This window comes from Engystomops pustulosus, chromosome 4, assembly GCF_040894005.1.
Source record: "Engystomops pustulosus chromosome 4, aEngPut4.maternal, whole genome shotgun sequence".
Lineage (NCBI taxonomy): Eukaryota > Metazoa > Chordata > Amphibia > Anura > Leptodactylidae > Engystomops > Engystomops pustulosus.
The window spans coordinates 131,423,825-131,449,819 of NC_092414.1; the positions used below are offsets into that span (position 1 = coordinate 131,423,825).

At 37.9% G+C, this 25,995-nt stretch overlaps 1 protein-coding gene across 1 annotated transcript in view; it reads right to left on the reverse strand.

Moving 5' to 3' along the window:
* Positions 1–25,995, reverse strand: part of PLXNA4 (plexin A4) — a 467,309-nt gene that overhangs the window by 191,357 nt on the left and 249,957 nt on the right. Inside the window, exon 5 of the mRNA XM_072147475.1 lies at positions 8,939–9,039. Coding sequence (XP_072003576.1) covers positions 8,939–9,039 — 101 coding nt within the window. The remainder of the gene's footprint in view (positions 1–8,938; positions 9,040–25,995) is intronic.

Genomic DNA, 25,995 nt, shown 5'->3' on the forward strand with positions numbered 1-25,995 from the left:
TCCAAATTCTATAATGTCACATAGATAGTGTAAACTACTTACTGTCTGGAAAGCACTGCAGACAACTCATAAATAGAATGAGTAAAAAGCTTGTATTTTACTACTCCAGGTTGATCTGGTTAATATGTGCCCTACACTCTAGAGTACGGCTTCTTTGAAGGTGACAATAGGGGTGGACACACACTGCTGCAATAGCAGAAGTTCAAGTAAAATTGCTTATCTTTAGGCAGGTGTTGGCCAAATCATTATTGGCCAACAATTACTTCTTCCCTATGCATACATTTGTATAGAATACTATTAATAAAGCATAAGCAGCATAACATGAAGACCTTAGTCTGTATATTTAGGCTATTTATCTCATGTAGTTTGCTACTGTTGCTTAGCAAAGTTGTGCCATAGTTTTGCCCTTGGTCTTTTAATAATGAAAACTGTTTTCTGTGTTTCTCCTGATAGTACAATAGGTACTAATGAACTCAGGTTAAGAATGTCATCGTATGAGAGGTAAAAATAATCCTGAATACTCATGTAACAACCAGGTTAGATATATATGGTCAGCTTGCTCCTCTGAAGCACACACTGACATTATGCCACAATGAGCATCTGAATTCTCTACCTTGATGTTTGGCTACTTGCTGGATCAGAAAGCTTGCCCCTAAACTCTGCCTCTTAAGAACATTAATAGAAGACAAAGACCTTTGTAATTCTTTGTCAGCCAATCATGCATCACATATTTTCCTCTCTGGTTCCAGCTAAGAAGTTTAGAAAGAAAAAAAAGGCGAAATCAAAGACAGTGCCTTTTATATGCAAGCTGAAAGTCAACCAGGCCACATGGTTAAAAAGACAGAGTGAGATTCTATCTTACTCTCTGTAGACTTCTTGAGTTACCTGAGATCTATTAGCTAGAATTCAGAAGACTTTGACTAAGAAAGGTAAACCCAGGGTCAATCAATTACACCGTGCCGGAGTGAATGGATTATTTTGCCTGCTTTGGTCAGAAGGAAGTAGTTCCAGCTTAGCCTTATTATTAACACATGATGGGGATTGTTACATCTCTTGGTTTCAGAATACACTTGTTATCAAGTGGTTATTTAGTTTTTAATGACAACTTATCAAAAAGAAATGAATGGCTTATATTTTTAGAGACAGAATGCAAAACAGGGGCATAACAATCAGGTCCTGGGATAGAGTGGTCCCTCATCTGTTGTCAGGAAAACGGCCATAAGAGGGTGCATAAGAGGGGAATAGAATGAAATGCGCTTGTGCAAGATACGCATACAATTGGTTACAACCGCAGCGCAGGCAATGACACGTCGGCTAAGCCTGAGGCCCCTTACTGACCAGCATAGAAACCAATATTGGTGATCACTAATGGGTTAAAAAGTGGCAAAGAATTACAGCAATGAATTTGGTAATGACATAATGCAGCCAGAATGAAGATACCTAATTTTGTATAGAGGATTGTAAACAGTTAAGGTATTGGGTATTTAAATGGAACAACACAGAAATGCTGGTGGAATCTTTCCTTCTTACACAGACATACAGTTTTATACATTTTCTTCTTTCCCTGTAGATGTAATGGTAGGAAAATCCACAGTAAATCATTGCTCATCAATAGTTAATGGGCAGCTTCAAAAATATACACGGTAGTTATACGTATAGGCGGGAAGTTTTCAAAACATGTGGATGAAATTTGATGAAATCTCATTCACTCGCCTGCTACTGCATTCATTACCACTATGCACTGTACCATGTGGCATCCAGGAGCCATGAGTTTTATTTTCGTGCATTCAAATTTTTGCATATTTCTCAGACAAAAAACTTATGAATTATATAATGGAATTACAAAGTTTAGTCTCTTTATTGACACATTCTATAAGATTTCATTATATACTGATACGATACTTCAGTCCTGCCGCCATACTGCATTTGGGGTTTCTGGGTGAAATGAATTGATATGTCATAAAAATAATTGCTTTACATTTTTCTTGCAGGAAATTCAACATGTTCACAGTCGTGGATGCTACCAAGTCCCTGCTAGTGAAAAAGTTTAACCTTCAGTTAGTGCACTCCAGAGAACATCACAAAAGGCCAACACATTTGTTTCAAGAGAGATGTCGTCTGCAGCTCTCATAAGTCTTGGAACATGACCAGAATTATTGATAATATCCAGTATGACTACAAAGCTACAAAAAGCTAGGCCTGTATGATAAGGGTTAATAATCTTTCTCAGTAAGTTACTATTATCAGTCTCTTTCCTCTCCTGCACTACAATTCTATCCATTAGTTTAAACAGCTACCATGGGAGTCTTCAGTTCACACTAAAAGGAAGAGCAGCCGGGCTTATTGTTATGCAGAGTTACTTTAGCTTCTTAAACTATCTCTATTAAATTGTCTTATGAAGTAGGATCTCGGAACAGGTTTTAATTTCCCAAGCTTTATATGTATATGTCAGCTTTATAGCTCCTTGTTAGTTGGACAATATTAACTGTTAAATATCATTAAATATGAAACAATGCATAATATGTTAGACAAATAATATAGATTAGACAAATCACCACAATGGGTGGAAGTGAACCGACTTGAGTTACAAAGTGTTGGTCAATGTAGTTTTAAAAATGAGATTTCTAATTCAAACAGAAGCAAAATGAGAATCTCAGAGTTATGCAATGGATCTGTTTTGCTTGAAGGCTTCATATGTCGCTTCATCAGGCTGGTTAATTTAGATCAACATCATAAAGTGGATGGGTAGTTCTCCTATTAGCTGAAAAGATGGTATGTTCCCGGGAAGCATAAAGAGTAGACTAGTCAAAATGGATGGGGCAGGGTTGTTGTGCTTGCATGCCTCTTGTCCCTCTTGACATCCTCAAAACTTTAGACGTTTTGAAGAGAGACAAGAATGAAGGTGGCCTTAATTGGCAATCTCTCCTTAAGGAGAACACCTACTGTGTGACCCTAGTCAAAAGATTCTCACACAGCCAATCCAGTTCCCTACACTGTACTGAGGAGACCCAACCAGGTCGAAACAGTGCTGTCTACAGTTGGGAGTCTGTTCCTGTTGGAATAGATATACTGCTTTGGCTTAATCCCACACCATGTTTTTAGACTTCTTGTAGGTGATACTATGTGTTAAGGGGGCTGCCTTTCAAGGTATCAAAAGGAGGCATTGTATTCCATTTAACACCTTGGAAAGTATATTTGCATTCTTCCCAGAATTCCCTAGTGGAGCATCTATGGCTTTAAGTCTCCACACGCCTGTAAGGTGGCCTTAATTGGTAAACTCTTCTTAAGGAGAACACCTACTGTCTGACCAATGATTTGTAGACTATAATTTAGACTTGCATGCCCCCTGTCTCTAGTGGTTTCCATCGCTTGGAATCCCACCAATCACACAAATGTTGTGTTCCAGTTGTATGTGCAGATGCAGCATTAGTCCATATGAGTAAACATTGCTCTATTCAGTTCCTTGGGCCTGATAGAGATATCAGAGTAAAGCACTCAATCCTATGTAAGTAAATGAAGCAGTGAGGATGCATCCAAGCTATTATTCCTTTCACGCATGGAACTTGGTGTCCATAATTGTTATGATTGGTGGAGGTCCTAGTGGTAGGACACTGCCTATCAGTTACACACATATCTTTATCCTAAGGATAAAGGATAAGTGTTATTTGGGTTGAACACCTCCCATTGAAACTTCATTACAATAGTAAATAAGTAAGAAATAAAACCCATTATTTCACTTGTTTTCTTGGAAATTATTATTATAATTTTCTCAAGTCATTTTAGTAATAGTAAAATCTCTTCTTGGGAAAAAGGTCAATAATCATGAATCATGTTAATCTGTATGTTGGCACGTAAGTGGCATATTCCGTTATGTCACTCTATTGGAACATCTTCCCTTCATTAGAACACATTATTGATTTCTTCTCGTCCTCTATACTTGTCTCATTCTTTTCCTAGCCAGCCTCAGCCTTTGTGGTCAGGTTCAGTGATATACTTGTGTCCTTGACGCTCTCCTTGGTCTGCCAGCTGTATGAGTCCTAGGCACAGCATCTACTTCATGCCAGTTAATGTTTAGACCTGGTAGTCTCCTCCAATTCCCTAGAGACTTTAACAGCAGCCAAGCTCTACGATTCCATTTCACACACCATCTAAATGATTTATCAGACACTTTGTATGGGCCAGGATTCAGAACCGCCTTTTAAGAACCTTATTGTCATTGTTTGTTATTTTTGCCCACATATGTCTGCAGAAAACATTAGTGTTATTCTGAAATAATGGACATGTACAGCACAGAGTTTTAGCCGGAGTTTAGCCAATGCATCAGCAAGGATTAATGATGGAAAATAATGGATTTCAGCACAACGTAATGAATGCTGATTTTCACTCTCTTTGCAAATATACTAGACACTAGTAATAGAAAGGCTTTTTGATGCAGCATTGAAAATGAACTGGACAATAAAACTACATTACCATCAAGGAGCTTTTTCGCTTTTGGTCTAGAGAGTGCCATTTTATGTTTTTACTCAGAGAAATTCATTTATAGTCTATATCACATTAGTGCAGGGTGTGCTTGTGGGCATGCAACATCATTTGTTTTGAGACATATAATTAGAGATGAGCGAGTATACTCGTCCGAGCTTGATGCTCGTTCGAGTATTAAGGTACTCGAAACGGCTCGTTGCTCGGACGAGTATTTCCCCTGCTCGAGATCGAGCATTTAATTAAAAAAACACAGTGAAGAACAATGAAGAATAGAATAAAAACAGTGAACACAGTGAACACAGGATCATTTAAGTGAAAAACACAGTGAAAAACACAGTGAAGAATAGATTACAGATGTTCGGCACATCTGCTTACTTGTCGGGAGATACGCGCGGAACGGTGCGAACAAAATAGTATGTGAAGAACAATATATATGTGTGAAGAACACATTGCAGAACACGGTGAGCAGCACAGAGACAACAAGGAGCAGCACAGAGACACCGGGGAGCAGCACAGAGACACCGGGGAGCAGCACAGAGACACCGGGGAGCAGCATGGAGACATGGGGCAGCGGCAGCACGGAGACATGGGGCAGCGGCAGCATGGAGACATCAGGCAGCGGCACGGAGCGGCACGGAGACATCGGGGCACAGAGACATCGGGGCACGGAGACATCGGGGAGCGGCACGGAGACATCGGGGCACGGAGACATCGGGGCACGGAGACATCGGGGCACGGAGACAGCGGGGCACGGAGACAGCGGGGCACGGAGACATCGGGGCACGGAGAGAGCGGGGCACGGAGACAGCGGGGCACGGAGACAGCGGGGCACGGAGACAGCGGGGCACGGAGACATCGGGGCACGGAGACAGCGGGGCACGGAGACAGCGGGGCACGGAGACAGCGGGGCACGGAGACAGCGGGGCACGGAGACAGCGGGGCACGGAGACAGCGGGACACGGAGACAGCGGGGCACGGAGACAGCGTATCTCCCGACAAGTAAGCAGATGTGCCGAACATCTGCAATCTATTCTTCACTGTGTTTTTCACTTAAATGATCCTATTCTTCACTGTTCTTCACATCTGCTAACTTGTCGGGAGATAATATACGCGCGGAACAGTGAAGAATAGATTGCAGATGTTTGCATACATCTGCTAACTTATCAGAAGACATTCTTTTTCAATTAATTAACACATTTTATTCCCGAACCATGGTCCCTTTGAAAAATGCTCGAGTCTCCCATTGACTTCAATGGGGCTCGTTATTCGAGACGAGCACTCGAGCATCTGGAAAAGTTTGTCTCGAATAACGAGCACTCGAGCATTTTAGTGCTCGCTCATCTCTACATATAATGTATGACCAAAAGCATGAGTAATAGCTATGACTAAAAAAGGGGACCTTTGGACATCTCTCTTCAGCTTTCTTTGTAAGGTCAAATTATGTCTAATTAAATGTCCAAGTACGGTATCCACAGAATATTAGGTTTTTGGAGGGCTTACCATTGGGACTACCATTGATCATAAAAATGGGCAGATAATGTTGTCCAATTATACATATTCTATACAAAAAATATGAGGCGTTTCCATTATTGATATGTAAAAAGTATTGAAAACACAACTTTGAAAATATCATCCTAAAATATGTGTGCTAATAAAGGAATAATAAGTGTACACTAACAATCCATAGACAGAATATATAACTAAATGTGTTTTTCATGACCTCCTTCTTAATAAAATCAACTTTTAAAAATATGCTAATAAATAATGGTGCACTAGTGTTGTTCTTCATTTCAGGTGCACAATTTGGAGAACATTTACAGCCAGACAGGTGGAATCTTTGAGCGACGGATCTGTTCCTAGAGGGAAAGCAGCAACTCTTACATAGTAGGCATGGAACACGATCCACTCAAAGTGGAGGTGGACAGTGAGCTCCGTAGTATCTCACCAATACTCTACTCCGATGTCAGACTCTCTGTAATATTAAGGTACTGCTTTTTCAAGAAATGTGGTTTCACTATAAGCACTCTGGATTGTTGGTGAAGATTGTGTTAGACATTTTTAAAAGATGTATTCATTTATCCATTGATGTATTGAGTGGAGGATTAAGGTTTTTTATGTGTACATAAAAATTCTGCTTGTGTATGTGTTTTAAAATTATGTGCTCAGCACAAGTGCTGAGAGAGCGGGGGGGGGGGGGAGGGGGGCAGTGTAACATTCTATAAAGCGAGAAAGCCAGATCACAGAGGGGCTAGGGTAACCCCTCAGACTCATAAGCATAAAAACCTGATTTTATAAAGAAGGTGGCCATTGATAACAAAAAAAGAAGATTACCACAGTCATGGTGCCTGGATCTATGAGTAAGCGCACCTGGTTTATCATGCTGGATTTAGATGGTGGATAGCACGAGAAAAATACTAGCATGTTCATATATATGAATGTGCCATTACAATGGAAATATACATAGTGCTGAAAGCAGACTTGGTTGCCTTGGATATTTAAGAATAAAAAAGGTATCCCCTTCATACTCTAGTTCCCAAGTATAATGTTCTATGAAGCAGTCAATACTTTCTGCTGTTTTCTTTCATTAGAGTCAGGTTTCCTATTGTAGAGTTAGGACAAGAGTAAGGTTGGTGAAAATCAATGACAGCTCCCTGGCATGGAGCCTTCACACAGAGAAGCCTGTATCACAGTTCAAATCAAAGCAGCACAGCCGTCACCACAATGCCCGCCCTGTGCCCTCATCCTGCTGCAAAGGCACATAGGAGCAAATTAATCGAGCAGCTTTATGGAACCAGGGAAGGGAATTCAGTACAGACATAGATCTAAAATGTGAGCTCATTCTACTTAACAGTATAAAAGGTAATAGGTTATAGAGTTAGATTTCTCTTTTCCTCTCTAGATGTCTTATGTTTAAAATTAAAGATTTTGTTTTATAAGAGAAAATCTTGTTTCAGTAGTCAAAAAAGATGCATCAACTGCAGAGTCGTGTCCAAACTTATAATATAAACTCATGTGAAGCCAATTCTCATTTATAACAGGTCTTTCTAGGTATCAATTCTAAATGCTTATGTGAAAGAAAACCAAACAACTATTTCCCCACCAGAGCACAAGATATAAAAGATGGATTGAAAAATTGATGTTTGTAATATAAAGGATTAATGATTTGATGGAAAAACACCTCTCAAAACACTTTTGACAAATCTGTGAATTTGATGTTTTACTACAGAATGTGCTTCATTCCCTCTTGCTAGCAATTTGGAATTCAGGATTTCATTGTAAAAAGCAAATTAAGCAGAAGGGGATGATAGGTTGGAAAGTATGGAGGATGGACAAGGACCCCCTTTGCTTGGATAAGATATATATCCCCTGTAGGATTGATCTATGCAAAGTTTGTTGCAAAATTAGTGATAGTGGCCATTTATATGTATAATGATAGTAAGAATTCTTTTAACTTTGATTGAGAATACTTTTGCTTTCTTCCTACCACATGAATATCCCAAACCCGGCACGCCAAGAGTAAATTGCTTGTGCTTTTTCATTTTAAGTTTGTGCCTATAATAATGTGTAACCTTTCAACCTATTTCATAGGTCTTTATCAAACACTGATTGCCGCTGGTGGAGTGAGGGTCCTCCATTAGCACAGTGGTGCCATTCTTTAGCCTCTACACTTCACTCCACCAGCGGCAATCAGTGTTTGACAAAGACCTATGAAAAAGGTTGAACCGTCACACATTATTATAGCCACAAAAAGTAAAATAAAAAAGCACAAGCAATTTACCCTTGGAGTGCCGGTATTGATTTTTCACTACTTGTGGGGTAGGATCCCTATCCCGGGCACCGCCATCCACAAGTGTATGACTGATTTATCACTTACCACAGGACCCAACTGTATACAGTATGTGCAAGTAATAATTGAAAAATCAAACACAGTTTGCTCAGCTTATAGAAGGCAATGCTCAACATGTACAACAGTATTACAGAGGGTTTCATACTGTTATGTTAAATATACTTTGTCAGGAACAATGTATTATGTGCAGAAGATTTCTTTAATTATGATAAACATGCGAACGTAAAAAAAGGAAAAACCTTTATATCAGATTACGCGCTATGAAAAGGTATGTAAGAAAATTATAATACAAAAACACACTTGAACTAGTTAATAGTTACATAACCAAATATATTTTAAAACATGTTACAATTTCGATTTATATTGAAGAAAACACTAAGTTCACTGTAAATACAAAGTAATAGAATAGAATATCATTTAATAAAACATCTACAAGTAGATGAGATATATTACCCAATTTTTGTATCCATTCTAACTTTTGTAAAAATAATCACAATTTTTGTCATCACTTTTATTTTATCTGTATACCAACATCTAAAATGAATCCTCAAGTCCTATTATGTTCAGTGAAATATTAGTTAACATCTGTTAGATTGGGCTGGTACTTACGTGTTATGAAGCACACACCATCCACAGTGCGGATCTCCAGAACCCAGACAGTCACTGCATGTTGTGTACTGACCACAGGATTCGACAGGGACTTTAGTAAGCTGCAGAATAAGAGAGAAAAATAAGTCACAAAAGTTTCTGGTATTACATAAAAGTTTTAATTATATTCAATAATTGTACATGATATCATAACCCACTTATATTGAACATGTCTAACAAAATATATACAGTTTAAAAGTAAATTTGGTTCAATAGATCAGGATATTAATGTTTAACTGAGTTAGATACTTTCCCTAAGCTGTTAGTTGCAGGGCATTCTGGGTAAGAGGGTGTAGATTAATGGGCCTTCTGTTGTGGGAAGCATGAAGTGCATATACAAATTTCATGTATATAAAGCAGTAGTACAGTCATTTTACATAGGAAGTAACCCTGTTTCAGATCATTTTGTGCCATATATTCTAAATATGTCTGTGTGATTTTCATGTTGCTCTGAGCTGCTACATAGAGACCTAGCTGCTGTGATCCCTTCCCCCCTCTCCATAGAGATACTAAGAACTCTTTTTCCTTAGCTAGCTACCGTCCATCTTGTTGAAAAGACAGAATTCCGCAGAGAGATGTCATTTCACCAGGAAGGCAGGGAATTTGATAAGAGAAAAGCATGTGGATAAAGAAGTACTTTCTCTTATGAGATATATTACACATTTTTTTGTATCCATTTGAACTTTTGTAATAATAATGATACTTTTTGTCATCCTCTTCATTTTATCTGTAAAACAGCATCTATACACAAATCTTCGAGTCCCTATTATGTTTGGTAAAAGATAATAATGATGTATAATTATAATTTTCTCTATGAAATGCATGTGTATTGTTGAATACTTCAAAGTTGCACTGAGTTACCTTCATTTGCTCGAATGATAACAGAATCTCTAGTAGTGCGGCCTCATACTAAACCTTTTATGCTGTGCCTCTTATTCACTATCTCGCCTATTGGAGACTAAATAATGGATGTGATTTCTTAATGACAAGTGTCATTAAGGAATTTTCAGGTCTCACCTTCTGCTGAAAGCAGATAGCAGGCTTTACCCGCTGGCTCATGATTTGGCAGCTCCTATTACCATTGCTTGGGTCTGTCTGTCAGTATTGATTAGATTCCCTTTGGCTGAAGGCCTGGAGAGAATTTGGGAGCCTCAGCTTATCCAGAGAGCGTTGTGGGGAGCTACACTCTGATCTCACATCTTGCTGCATCTCTGCAAAGTCTAATCTATGAGGGATGTTTCCGTAATCGATAGCAAGATAGCAAGCCTGTTTTAGATCTTTACTACTTTGTCATTCTCTATGCTTCTGTTCTGTGTTGATAGCAATGTATATATAATTGTCTCGTGTTTAATATTTCTGCTCCCAATTTATTTCAAGTGATTGAAAATATTTTTTATTATTATAATTTATAAATTATTATATAATTCTGACAAAAGAAGGTATTTTTTTTGTTGCTAATATGAAACATTGTGGTGTAATCATAAAAAGAATATTCGTAAGGTTACCAAGTACAGCACCAAGTGAAACCAGGGGGTCTCTCCGGCTCTTGTATACAGAAGTTACTTTAGCTTCTGAACACTTATAACTAAGCCCCTACCTAGAAGTCATACATACAATACATACACATATTTTTTTTTATAATTTATGATCAACATGTACATGTTAAAAAAATAATATTTTAATGATTTAAGAAAAAAAAAAAGAAATCCCCCAATTTTGAATAAATGCAACTGAAGTCCAGTACTAAAGAAGGACTTGGAGACACAAGAGATCAAGTTTACGCCCCTAAACTGTAGCAAACCAGAGCTCATTGCTAAAGCCAGCCATATTACGTGCAGTATTCTGCATTGTACTAGCCTGCGCCTATGAGGATATCTACCAGAATCCCTTAAAAAAGAATTCTTTGGAACAAGTCAATGCACTATATTTCTTTATTCTGTTGTCTTTAATCATCTCATTAATGTGCACCACAGTGAGAGAAGCAAAGAAGCAATTCTAGATACATACATGAATGTGTATTATAAGATTTCTAGAGTTAATAATTTAATGGTTGATATATGAGCAATAACTGTGACAATAAAGTTGCCATGTCAGACCTGTAGAGTATGAATATAAATTAATTAAAATTGGTTGCTAAGAAATTACAGTGTACTAATAATAAACTCTCTCTTACTTAATCTGTCACAATCATCTTTTCTCCTGGTGTTAGGAGTTAAAAAATATTCCATAACACAAAAAAAACTATTTGTGTCTATGAGCGGATCCACATCCGAAAAGTTCAGGTACATTTTGTGGTGCCAATACTGGAGGGGATGAGCAGTCGAGTTCAGGTTCGGCACCCTTAACGGGACCGCTCATACCTATTAGCGTTGCATGATAGGTCAATAAAACTGACTCCTATTGCTTTACAATAAATAATGCACATCCCTGGCTTGCTACTGTATTCTGCTTTTAATTATTAATTCATGGAAAGTCATATATTTTTGGATAATTTTAATGGCTGCAAAATAAATTTCACTTTTCTTGCTAAAGACTGGTGAAAAGCTGAACCATTGATCTTGGTGAAATAAAGAACCTTCACTTATTTTCACTACATGGCAACGCTGCCTTTTTTGTGAAACATAGTATGATATAATAATAGTAGTATACAATAATAATCCACTTTACTCCATACAAAGAATCAATTCTGTCATACAACCCAGCCCAGCCCAACAAATCAGCAATATCCTATGTAACCATGCTAAATAAGAATGAGGAATTCCATGGAAAATGGTGCCCTCCCTCCCATTGGTGAACATTGTCCCTTAATAACCTGAATTTTCCAAAAAAGAGATTGTTAACAACTAATGAATTTGGGATTAGATTGCAGATCTGTAAGGTGTTAAATAATAATCAGACATTTCTATCCTGTTTTGGTAATACCTATTGGAGGTCTATTTTAATCGTTATGTAAGCTGTAAAGTCAAATAGTTCCATGTAGCTTAAACATAGTTACACCATATCATGGAAATAAAGTATAGTTTACTAGGAAGGCAGTGTCGGGCCATTGAATCATGCGGTAAACTTACTGGTCCAGTGAAAGAGTTTTTCCCTCTACAAACTCTCAGTCAAGGTGTATTGATAAACGGCATATAAGAACATATTCTCCATGGGTTTTTACTAACAAAGTATTTTTTTCTGTTGAGTTACACAGTGCTCCCACTCTACTCTCTTACTTATAAGCACATCGCACTCCTGGAGTCATGTTCAACTAAGTAGCAGGTCTTTCGGCTGGGGAAAACCTTGGAGAACAGCTGCAATTTTCTTTTCAAAACTCCCACAAAGCATGTTTTTCTTTATCGTGAAAAGGCACACAAGAATTTGTAAAGTAGAAAAATACTCTTAAGATATTACATTTGACAAATGGCAGCATTACAATAATAACACATTAGAGAGTGTTGAGGTCCATTGTTGGAGCCATTTGTGAAAATTTGTACACCAATTTAATTAATGCAGCTGACAGGTCTATTTGAACAGAAGCCGGGGTGGCAATGTTAGTGATGAGGTGCTGAGGTCTATGCAGGTTATGTCTAGTAATTTCATACAATCACAAAACATTGAAAAGGTAAAAGAGCTTTGAGAAAGTTTGCCAGTTCTTTGCCAACATTTTGGAATTGGCTTCTTGCCCATTTTTTCCAGCATTTCTTGTGTGAGTCCAGTGTGATCCATCATTGCATTGGACTCGCACTTAACTCTGACACATAGCATTCAATAGATCTTGTGCATTTTTTTATGCTTTGTATCTGCGTTTCATTTAAAAGTAGAGCATGTGCAACTTTGATGAGAGTCTAAGGGAAAAAAAACGTACATTGAAGTCTATGGGTGCCTAAAAAAACTGACAGCGCTAGGATGCATCGCAAAATGCACTGTTGCATAGTACTCAGACTTTGAACGAACCATGAACAAACTCGGAATATACTCTGACCACACCTGCACTATTTTCACTGAGCCACGTTTTCAAGACGTTTTATGGGTAAGAGGCCGTAGTAAGATTATGTCACTGTGGAAATGTATTCTACATATATTATGCTGTTTAAATACCCTATACAGGGTGTATAAAAGAATGACATCATGGCCACACTACTATGAGTGACCCTAGGACAAAATGTGGGTGAGCGTGGTTGCCATCTGGCCACTTGTCCATATTGGTTGGTACTATTTATACTGGTTTTTGATATGAGCTTGTATGCAGTGACCCTCAGTTCTCATCATTTGCCCCCTTTTTAATCAATTTTTATAATCATATCCTTTTCTGGTCTTTTTTAACTCTTGTATTCTTCATTTGTCTTGTTAAAACTGTAACTTTTGTGGATGTAATACATCTATTGCTGCTGATTTCTGCCTGTCATGTTTGACCCATTTGGCCTTTAATATTCCTTATATCTTGCTTTTAGATAATGAATTTGTCTTTCCAGAAAAATGTTTTCCAGTAAATCAATTATTTTAACCTGTCGCTCTCGAGCTGTTGTTAAACAATGCTTAGAACACTCAGAGTGCAAGAATATATAGGAAAAAAAACTGTGTGCTGAGTCACAGGTTGACCTCAGCTGCGTTCAAGAGGAGGAAAAATATACAACAATTCTCAACATGGAATGAGCTTGAGTGAGAAAGACAGTAGATTCTAGTAACCACAGCGAAAAGAGCCAAAAAATTCAGAGGCCGAGATCCAGCTATAACTAATTAGCTTGGCTACAGCAGGGCAGCCACAGAGCCAGAAAGGGAATTGCTACTCCCACGCATGACAAACAGGTTTTACCCTTTCGGTTGCTTGAGATATCAGACAGAAAAAGCTTAACAGTTTAACACTGTCATAGATGTCAGTGACATGTATGCAGAATCTTAACAGCAGCAGAATCTAAATCTAAAGAATCTAAAAGAAAATGTGAGCTGACAATGGGTTAATCTTTTTCACTGTTCCCCGAGTCCTTTCAGCAAGCTTCATTAATGTTTTATAATGTTAACATACGAGAATAATTGCTTTTCTTCCGAGCAGATATTGGCAATGATTGCCAAGAAAAATAGTGTATATAATGTCCCTTCTAGACTTCCAGACATGTCTTATCCGTTAACATAGTAATTCAAAGTTATGGTGCCTTTAACTATCCAAATCTCTTCATTATCATCATGAAAACAGCTCAAAGCTCTTCATGTCAGTGCTATTGGAACTGGTACCCTGGTTATTCAGTCTGCTGAGCCCTGTTAGAATAGTATTTACTTGGTGCACACGGCTGGTTGCCTTATCAGGCTGGATAGTATGCTACAGCAGATAACCAATGGGGCATTTGGTCAGGATCAATTCTTGCTTTCCTAAATAGTGAAAAATAATTGTAGGTTACATTTATCTAAGATAAATATTCTGACCATTATTTGTAGTATATCATACTTTAGGGCATTTTTACTAATGGATTTTAAGATTACAAATGGATGGTGACAATTGCCATTCCTTTCCCTCCTAATCTAAACTATAGCTTGGCTTTACTTTTCTTTAATTGCATTAAAGGGGTATTCTCGTCTGGGCATTCACATTCAGTTTGATTAATCTGCCATTAATAAACATTTCTTCAATTAGATGTTATTAACCCCTTAAGGACGGAGGGTTTTCCGGCTCATTTCTCGCTCTCCAACTTCAAAAATCCATAACTTTTTCATTTTTCCGTGTACAGACCTGTGTGAGGGCTTATTTTGTGCGTAACAAATTTTACTTTCCCGTAATGTTATTTATTATAACATGCCGTGTACTGCGAAGCTGAAAAAAAATTCCAAATGTAGAAAAATTGAAAAAAAAACGCACGTGCGTCACGTTCTTGTGGGCTCAGTTTTTACGACTTTCACTCTTCGCTCCAAATAACACGCCTACTTTATTCTTTGGTTCGGTGCGATCGCGGTGATACCAAATTTATATCGGTTTTATTGTGTTTTAATACATTTTCAAAAATTAAACGAATGTGTACAAAAAAGAAAAAAAATTTTTTGCCATCTTCTGACGCTAATAACTTTTTCATACTTTGGCGCACGGAAATGTGTGAGGGGTCATTTTTTGCGAAATGAGGCGACGTTTTCATTGCTACCATTTTGAGGTCTGTGCGACATTTTGATCATTTTTTATTTCATTTTTTATGTTATGTAAAAAGGTGTAAAAGTCGCATTTCGGACATTTGGGCGCCATTTCCCGCCTCGGAGGTCACCGCCGGCCGTAACCGTTTTTATATTTTGATAGATCGGGCATTTTGGGACGCGGCGATACCTAATATGTCTGTGATTTTTACTGTTTGTTATGTTTTATATCCGTTCTAGGGAAAGGGGGGTGATTTGAACTTTTAATATTTTATTAATTTTTTTTATTTTTTAAACTTTTTTTTTTCTTTTTTTTTTCACTATTTTTTAGACCATCTAGGGTACAATAACCCTAGATGATCAGATCGCTCCTACCATATACTGCAATACTACAGTATTGCAATATATGGCGTTTTTGCAGGTCTTACATTACAATGAGCCACTGGCTCATTGTAACGAACCTGCATAAACCATGTAGCCTCGTGTCAAGAGAAGACCCGAGGCTACCATGGTAACCGATCGCCGCCCCCCGATGACGTTCGGTGGCGTGGCGATCGAAAAAAAGGTGGCGGCGCCCGCGCGCCGCCGTCTTTTAAACACCGCCCGCGACTTTGCGGGCGGCGTTTAGAGGGTTAATAGCCGCGATCGGTGCAAGCACCGACCGCGGTTATTAGCGGTGGGGGTTTTGTGCAAAATGCAAAAACCCCCACCTCTGTATGAAGAGGACTCAGCCCGTGAGCCCTCTTCATACTTCCCCTATACCTCTGCGCCGTAGAGCTACGGCGCAGAGCGTTAAGGGGTTAAAAAAAAATATTCCTGTGTGAAGATAATTTTCCATAGATGTAGGGATTTGGTACTTTAGAAACAAGATAGCTTCCTCGGATACGGCCACCTCTGCTGAAGGGATTGCACAAATAAACAAAAAGGTTTTGTATATGAAATATCTGAGAATTACTACATGTCCCACAGCCGTCCTGTGGTAATGATCGCTGAATCCAGGAGGTCAGGCAGGACTCAATAGTACATGTCTGGCCACTGCCGCCTAAATGTGATGTGGTTGTAAGCGAGGAAGCTATCTCGTTTCTAAGGGACAACATGGCTATGTTTATGGGAACTTATCTTCACACAGAAACATTTTTTTTAATAACATCCAATTGAAGAAATGTTTATATATGGAAGATTAATGAAACTGAATGTGAATGCCGAGACGAGAATACCCCTTTAATTACTGTTTCATGTTACATTATGTAACACTGAAGGAGCTTTGGCTTTGTGGACCTGCTGGTTAATAGTATTAGAAAATAAGTAGAGTTATCAATTTGGTGCATCACCATAGGTATAGTGAGTGTGGCATTGCAGTGAGAAATGATTCAAGGTGAATGTGAAACACTGCATGAAGAGGTTATATGTCTTGTGAATTTATAGAGTAATACCAATTGCTAATACGAAAAGGACATGCATAGTGACCAGCCTTTGTCTGTGAGATTCCAGAGTAAGAGAGTGGCTGAACCGTAGATTTCATATGAGATGGATTCCAAGTTCTTCTGTGGCACCACCTGCGATCCTTTGATGGTTAGGAACACATAGGTAGACTATTGGGCTAAAAAAGACTTTGGTGCTCTATGGGCCATAGCCTGATGTTTGTCAGTATTGCACTGTTTTTGTGGGTTATCAATGTTTGCGTAACAATAATATGGGCATCCACCTTCTGGATTGATGTTTTGCACCATAACAGTTTTTATAGATATCAGATGTGCATTCATTGAGCAGTACTAGAACCATAGTCTGATTGCTTCTTGTGAGAGTCTCAATTCTTCCTATGTCCAAATGGGGCTCCAGTTATGCTATTCAGTAGGCCAAAAATCTTGGTAAAGTCTGACCCCATCCATCGACCTCCTCTTAATGACCGTGTTAATAGCAAATACAAATGCAGAACATTATAAGCAGAGCATTATATGATGATACCTTTATGATGTGTGGCCCTAAGGGCTTCATATAAAGTATTGTGGATGTGATTGCAATAAACCTTAATATATGATATGCTCAACAGGCACAGATAGATTTTGGTCTATGGAAATATCAAAGGCATTACATTGATGATTTCCAGAACTAGGAAGAACACCTGCAGTTTAATCTGAATCACCAAAGCAAAAGCAGTAGTCATAGAGCTTAAATTCAGTATAGAGAAACATAATTCAAGAAACAGAATTGCAAAAGGCAAAAATGTATCCAAACCACATTACTCTGGAGGACAACACAAGTCGGCTTCATACTCCCTGTAGATTGAAGGGTTTCTTTGAAGGAATTCTCTGTAGTTAATGTGGAGAAAAATACATTTTTCAATTCTACAAATATTTTACACTCCTGTTATTATAGCAGCAAGCCCAGAGCTCCACATCTGTGAATGAAATATATCAGAAGAACCGTTTTCATGGATAGCTACATTTTTGGCATGTTCTTGTAAAAATGAACTAAAAATACTTGTGCTTCACAGATACGTCCTCACTAACATATTGCAGTAGAATACTACTGGATGTTTTAAAGACTGTCTTTGTTTGTCTGCCCCCCTAAAGACATAACCTACGATGTAGGCCATGTATATTTAATAGAGGAAACAACACAATATCTTTTATTAAAGATACAGAGTCTGTTCATTGAATGGCAATAAAAGAGCCTTTGGTTACCAAGAAAATTGATACAATCCATTAAAGTGGTGGCATAACTAACTAGGCTATTTAATGAGGATCCCAGAGTTTTATTATTTATCCCAGACATTATTAAATGCTGCATTTTTATTACTGAATCAGTACTCAACCATTTTAATATTATCTGCTTGTCTAGCTCCAGGGTTATCCAGAGTTCAGACTGGTTTGTGACACCTTTAAGAACAGCGATTATGTTGCAAGTGGCAGATTTACACCTGTGCAGAATTCCTGTATTTATGGTCTATAAAGCATTTCCAGGGAATAATATATTGTTGGATATGAATATATATATAGTTTCAAAATGTAAAAATTGAGCTTCATTGGGTAACTTATGACTTATGTATTTTTGATTAGCAGTCCTTATTTTGACCTATTTTGATGTTGTACAGATATATTCATCTCTAGCAATATTCTACCTCTCCAATATTGTTTTCTTATTTTTCCTTCACCTACATAAGCTTATAATATTACATATCCCACTGCTCTCTTACTCTCTAATGTCTTGATAATAAATCAATGCCAGACAAATTAATGTACTCCCAGGTGGCACATAGAGATTGGGGAGTTCCATTTTCTAACAGAAAAACCACAAAGATCGTAAATCATGCTTTTTTATGAGTGACAGGGATATCAAGAACGATCATGGTAATTATGTGATATATGAGATTATCTACACCCCGTTGTGTTGAACAGTATGCCCAGTATACTGAGATTGCAGGTTAATCAAGAGCCAACGTACCTGAGAATTACATGAAAAATCCTGAGCTGACGTTTTATTCTTTGTAATTAAAATCAGGAAAGAGTTGATATTCCCTTAAAACCTGGGCAGAAGTGGATTATCTCCAATTCTTTTCTTATGGAAGACACATTAACACAAAATCCAATCACGGATATCCATTAAGAAATTTGAAAAGATTTGGCCGAAATTTTGATGAATATTATATGTGGGGCAGCAAGTTAAAAATAATTGTTTGGCAAGTTTAACTTCTTACATTTCCAAGCAAAAATGTTTACTTTTTTATTTTGTTAGTTTGTTCTAAAGTTTAACTAAGTACTTATAAGATCCATTTATTTTCTGGATATGATTTTTTTTATGTTTGCATACCCAAAACAGGAGAGTTTTGAATATATAACACATGGCCACAGCAAGGCCAGAGCTATCTACTCCCTCAATGAGCACTGCATGGGTCATAGTAAAATCTTACATCTCCAAAATGCTGCTGCAAGTGGCTTCTGTAAAGCAACTCCCTAAATACTGATAACAGCAGCTTAGGCAAAGCACACCTCCCTTGAGCACATGAAAATATAGAATCAGAAAATAAAAATATTTTAAGAAAAAATAATGTTTCACTCCCTGGTTTTATTTATTAAAAATATCATATATTTGCACTTTATGAATTGTAAATTACATTCAATGTCAGTGTTTTCAATGCAAAAAAAAAGGAAATTAGTTGTAGAATGCATAGATATATTTTTGTATAAATTGCTTGTGATTTTCAAAAAACAAATAAGCTTGATACAAATTCAAAATATAACAAAATACAAGTGAATCCTCGTGGGCATTCAACAAAACCTTTGAACTATAATGTTGGTTGCCGGTCCCCAAACCATCCAGAAAGAAAAAAAAGATTCTCATTGTAATTGAATTCTGACTGTTATTTAAAATGCTGTAGCATAGTCCTGTCTGTCATCAGCAATTTATTCTTCTTAAATAGTCTAATAAAAAAAGAAGCTTCTCTCTGGAAGGGTTTATTAAAAATGAGTAAATACTGATGATATTATTTTCTGATGATTGCAGGATTGCTACACTGATTTCTGCCATGATTGTAGAAGAAAATGCCCATGTCAGTTACTCTAGATTGAATCTACCCTGTAATAGCACAAATTAATTGGGCCTAGTAACAACTGAGACAGATATAAATTTGCCATTTATCATTAGGCAGGTTCCTTGGGACAGTTGACTACCTTTGGAGCTGCACTGTCTGTAACACTTATTAAAGTGGCTTTGGCTATGTTTTCAGGTTTTCTATAACTTTATATCATGGTAAATAATAGTAAATTAATTTATGTCTTGATCAGCAATTTCTAGTTGCTCTGCCACTGTATTTAAATTCCAATGGCTCCCCATTGATAAAACAGTTTCCACTCTTTGCCACGTGGGTCAGAAGTGGCCACTAAAGTTGTACACCAGAAAAACAGACTATGGTGACTGCAACATGGCCAGTCCTGACTATGAAGGCGTTTAAGGTTTCATATATATTCCGTAAAGTATATCCTTTGATTAATCACAATGCAGTGTTTTTATGAATACCGGTGACAACGTGCATTACAACTGACCAAAAAGTATGTAATTTTTTACTCTTCCTACATTAGACCAATGTTTTTTTCTGTCCAATATTTAGGACAGAATTTGGCAGATCTTAAACCAAAACGCCTTTCTATATAGTCACTACCCTGCTGAAACATTCCCTTTGTCTACAACATCTAGATCAGAATATAAACTAGGAGCGAGTCTCCATTTATTTGTCCATAAGTTGTATTATGATTTGTATTTGGAACAAAATAATGTACTAAAATGTCATGAAAAATTCATTTCATTTAGAAGATTTGAACTATGATTATGGGATTACAAAACATTCTCACATATCCCCAGTAAAATGAGTTTTATTGCATGTCCTTTATGCTTTCTTAGTTGATTGCAGCTTCTTTCCGGCATACAACTTTTACAAGAGAGAAGGAAACGATTCATCATTCTCTTCTCTAGCATTTGCTAGTAACTGATGGATGATCAAAAAATCAATAAAACCCAGTTCAAGATTTTATTGATTTCAAGGTTTTATTCTGGGCAAGCGATTTTTTTGCAGCCAGTGGTAAATTTCCTGGATTTCATCAGTTCTGTCGCTATCCGGAACATATTACAATATCAGCCTACTGAAATTATCAAATGGAAAGGAATGAAAAAGAAAACTGAAGTGCTCTTCCAATTTTAAAGCAAAATCTTCAAGGCTTTAAAGAGTTTTGAGGGTCTCTTAAGTGGACACAATATCATAAAGAGCTATGACCATGAGAGCAAGCAAGCATAATAGATTCAATTTTATGTCCTCAAAATATATTTACTTATATCCTATTGTGTATGTAATAGAAAAAGGGTAAAAATAAAATAGAGAAATATGTAAAAAATCAAATATACTTTTTGATAGAAGTCAAATATTGCTGAGTACAAAACATAAAATGAGCCCTTAATGCACTTAAAGAAGAGAAAAGATCTGAAATGTCACAGATCAGGCATATTCCATTAATCTCTTAAATAATAACTTGAAGTTGATGATCCAATTGTGGATAGTCTGGTTACAAAACAGTACATTTTTTTTCTGGTGCATAAGATCTCTTCTGTCGTGCAGTAAAGCTACAAAATGCTAACATACATGGTACTGATGTCTTGCCCTTCACCACAGCACCTTAGCCTTTGGGTTGTGTGCTGGTAATGCTTGGGGATGATGCTCCACATATGGTGGGTTAGCCCTTGAGATAATTCTTGACAAAGATCCCTATAACAAACATAATGGTCCACATTTACTGTGTAGATTACAGCGTGCGCCACATTCAGGATTTCTGACACATTCTTCATGAATCTAGCGCTACCTGCATTGCCCCTGACAGAGTGCAACACTTTTTGATGAACAATAAAAAAGATTCAAACGATCCAGCACTTTTTTCATGAAAAATTCTTGCTTCTTTATTAAATCATCATATAAAATCGATCAGCGCATAATGGTATCCACAAACAGATTTAATAAAGAAGCAAGAATTTTTCATAAAAAAAGTGCTGGATCGTTTGAATCTTTTTCATTGTCTGCAAAAACCTGCAACCAGAGGGTGTATCCTTTTGCACTTTCAAGAGGACGGGGAGGATCACCAAATGCTCACAGGTGTAAGGATTTCCTTCAAAACACTCTTGCCGCATGGACTTTTTGATGAACCTTGCTACACATGCTACACATTTCTGTCAGACTTTGCATGATAAATGTAGCGCGGTCCGACCGAGCACCAGACCACCTATTTCAGTGCAGAAATGTGTGTCACATGAAGAATAGTGCAGCCACGACACAAAATGGTTGCATGCGACACTTCTTAAATACTTATGCAAGCAGTGTGCTCTGAAAAGAATGTGCAAAGTACGCCAGAAAATTGACGAAACCACCTTAGTAAATGGGCTCCAATGGGTGCACATTTACTAAGTGTCCGCAAGGCGCATTTTCGTCGGGTTTCCTGACTATTTCTGATTTGCGCCGAATTTAAGTGGGGTTTTTGGTGCACGCGATCGGATTGCATGCGACACAAAATCGGGGGCATGGCCGACGGACAACCCAACTGATTTGGACTAAGCAAGGGATTTACAATTCAAATTGTGTCGCAAGACAATGCACTCACATACACTGGGAAGAAGAAGGTGAACTCTGGCGGACCTCATTGGGGAAGTGACAGATGCAGGAAAATGGACGCACCATCTTGAAGAATCACACCGGACTTCATCCTCGTTGGATAACGCACCTCGCAGATCGCAACAGGACCGGGTAAGTAAATCTGCTCCAATATGTCAATTTGACTAGTTCTGACTAATCAGCTTTTAAGCAAGAGTACATTTTTTGTCTAAAGAAAGATATTTTTTGAAAAATGTTTAAGGCAATTAAAACAGTGGCCCTTAACCAATGGAAATAACCAAATGCACCTATGATTGCTGAATGGGTGACTGAAGTAAAGAATAGTATCAGAATGTAGGAGCTCTTGGAGAAATAACATAATAAATCTCATAAATTCACATTCACATATCTGGGTGATGTTGATCTCAATTAGGGCTGGGAATGACTTTCTTTGCAAAGGCTCTACTGGAGTTCAAGCTGTGTGCATATCTGCATTGTTACTTACTGTTATTTGCCCCCTACACCAATTATCACCAATTGAATTATCAACCCCCTCCACATTAGAAATGATTTTAATGTTTGTGTAGGTTAGTTTTAATGTAATGAGCATGTGAGGAAAGTCTGCACTTGAACTCTATTTTTTCTAATTTATACCTTCTATAAACCCCTTTCAATTTATGAATTGATTTATCGATCATGAACTCAACATTGGCTAGTAGTACAAAAAATGCACTATTGTGTCGTTTTCTGTTATATTTTCAGGTTATGTTATTTCACTTATGTTTCTTTGTTGTACTTATATTTAGTCTGTGTTGGGCATGTCACACATCTCACTTTTACAAAAAAGCCCTGATTTGCCCCATCTTTCATTGTATGATATATTGTGACACTTAAAATGTTAATAATAAATGAATAAACCTGAGATTGGAATGGCCTACATGTAACATGTTTGCGCACAAAGGGAATTCAGGTATTTAGAACCATTGACATGTCAGGGGTGACCGATCCCCTTTAAGATTCATGTTATAAATAAATATTAATCTTTATTTCTACTCATTCACACTTGTTGTCTACCTGACAAGAGATGAATAGAACCATTTACAATGTTTGCAAGTAAAATCATGTCTTGCTTCTTCACAAGAAAATAAAATATCAAAAATAATTCTATATCTTGAAGTTTTCTTTTGAATTAGCCTTTTTCTCTAAAACATTTATCAGCACTTTAGCTGAATGTTGTGGAGTGAGAGTTTTATATAAATGGCAATCACTTATTGCTACAACCACTAAAAATGCATCTCAGATACTTGGTTAGAGTGCAGGGGAAAAACTTAAATATATGTGCTTAGTATAAGTGCACTGTTCCCAGGATGGAGCGTTGGATATCCGTAAAAGCTGTAAAATTAAGAGGGAATGCTTTCAGGTCCATATTTTGAGGATTGTTTCACTAGATAATGGTTGTCCACAAACAGTTCAGAGCATATAAGAATTTTGAAGAAAATATAATTTTATTTTATACCATCTATATTAGCTATGGAAAGTAATAGACTTTCATTGTATATGTACAAGATGTTAACCTATTTTATCATATAGCATATCTATTTCAAATTAAAGAGCGCTTATTGACAAGCCAGAGTTAGAACAGAAATGATAAATCTGTTGTATTATTACACTATCTGGACTACCCTTAACAACCTGGCCCTTTTTTTTACATCATTTCCACTTTTCACTCCCCACTTTCAAAAATCTATAACTTTTTTATTTTTACAAATAAAGAGCTATGTGATGGCTTGTTTTCTGCATAGTGATGGTATTTAATATTCCATGCCATGTACTGGGAAGCAGGAAAAAATTCCAAATGCAGTGAAAATGGTGAAAAAAGGCATTTGCACTGTTTTGTTGTGGGCTTGTATTTTACGACTATTACTGTGCGTCCCCAAATGACATGTCTACTTTATTCTTTGGGTCGGTGCGATCACGGTGATAACAAATTTGTATAGGTTTTATAATGTTTTCATACATTTACAAAAATTAAAATCTCCCTTACAAATTTTTTTTTTTTTATTTTGCCATCTAATGGTGCTAATCACATACTTTGTTGTACGGAGTGTAGCGGGGTCAGTTTTAATGTGACAAAGTCCAGAGACACAGACAGGCTTGACAGCAGAAATGCGGTTTCCTTGCGGCTTTTATTGGCAGCCAAAACAATGCAGCTTTACAGGCAAGTAAAATAAAACAAAGCAGGTATGGAATACCCCAGGTATGGAAGTAACCTGAAAGGAATATATACACCATCTATTACCTTTCCAGCAGCTGTCCTACATACCCTCCCCCTCTGCTCAGACCTGTGGGGAGGAGCACTTTGTGCCCCTACAGAGTGGACACGGGACAACGCATCAGCATTACCTTGCTTAGACCCTGGGCGGTGTTCCACATAGAACTTATAGTCCTGCAAGGCTAAAAACCACCTGGTTACCCTGGCATTTTTCCCTTTATTCTGAGCCATCCATTTTAAGGGAGAATGATCCGTCACCAACCTGAACTGTCTCCCTAGCAGGTAATATCTTAGGGACTCAATGGCCCACTTAAGTGCAAGACATTCCCTCTCTATGATGGCATAATTCTTTTCTGCAGAAGACAATTTCCTACTCAGATAAACAACGGGATGTTCTTCTCCATTGATCTGTGAGAGGACAGCTCCCAAGCCGACATTAGAGGCATCTGCCTGGACCACAAATTCTTCTCTGAAATTTGGGGCTATCAACACTGGCCTTTTGCACAACATCTCCTTTAACTGTTGGAACGCTTTGATTGCCTTCTCATCCCACTTGACCATAGCAGATTTTGACCCTTTGGTAAGGTCTGTGAGGGGTGCTGCAATTGTGGCAAAGTTTGGCACAAACCTTCTATAATACCCGGCTAGTCCTAAAAAAGCCTTTACCTGCTTTTTTGAAACAGGTTTAGGCCAATTTCTTATAGCCTCAACCTTATCCATTTGGCCTGGCTCTGTCACTATGTCATGCTGTATGACATTGGTCCGCCCTGGCAGGTCAGAAAAAGTCTCTCTATTTCTCTGTAGGAACTCCTTGACCTCCTGTACCTGTACTGCAGACAAGGCTTCTGATATGTGGACTGCTGGTAGTTCATGACTAGGTGAATCTCTAGGCCAACTTCCAGCAGTCAGCACCTCTCTGTCTTTCCAAGGCTTAAGCAAGTTCACATGGTAAATTTGTAGTGGCTTTCTTTTCCCTGGTTGATGCACCCTATAGTTTACCTCACTTAGTTTTTCCCGAATCTCATAGGGGCCTTGCCACTTTGCCAAAAATTTGCTTTCAACTGTCGGCACAAGCACTAACACACGGTCACCGGGTTGAAAGGACCTGACTTTTGCAGACTTATTGTACACCCTAGCATGAGCTTCTTGAGCCTGCAACATGTGCTCTTTCACAATGGGCATTATGGCGGCAATCCTTTCCTGCATTTCACTCACATGTTCAATAAGGCTACGGTGTGGTGTGCGTTCCTGTTCCCAGGCATCCTTGGCTATATCCAATAGCCCCCTGGGGTGTCTACCGTATAACAATTCAAACGGGGAAAACCCTGTGGATGCCTGTGGCACCTCCCTTATAGAGAACATCAAGTAGGGCAAAAGGCGGTCCCAGTTTTTCCCATCTTTGTCAATTACCTTCCGGAGCATCCCCTTTAAGGTTCTATTAAACCTTTCAACCAGACCGTCCGTCTGTGGGTGATATACAGACGTACGTAATTGGGCAATATTTAGGAGATGACACAGCTCTTTGGT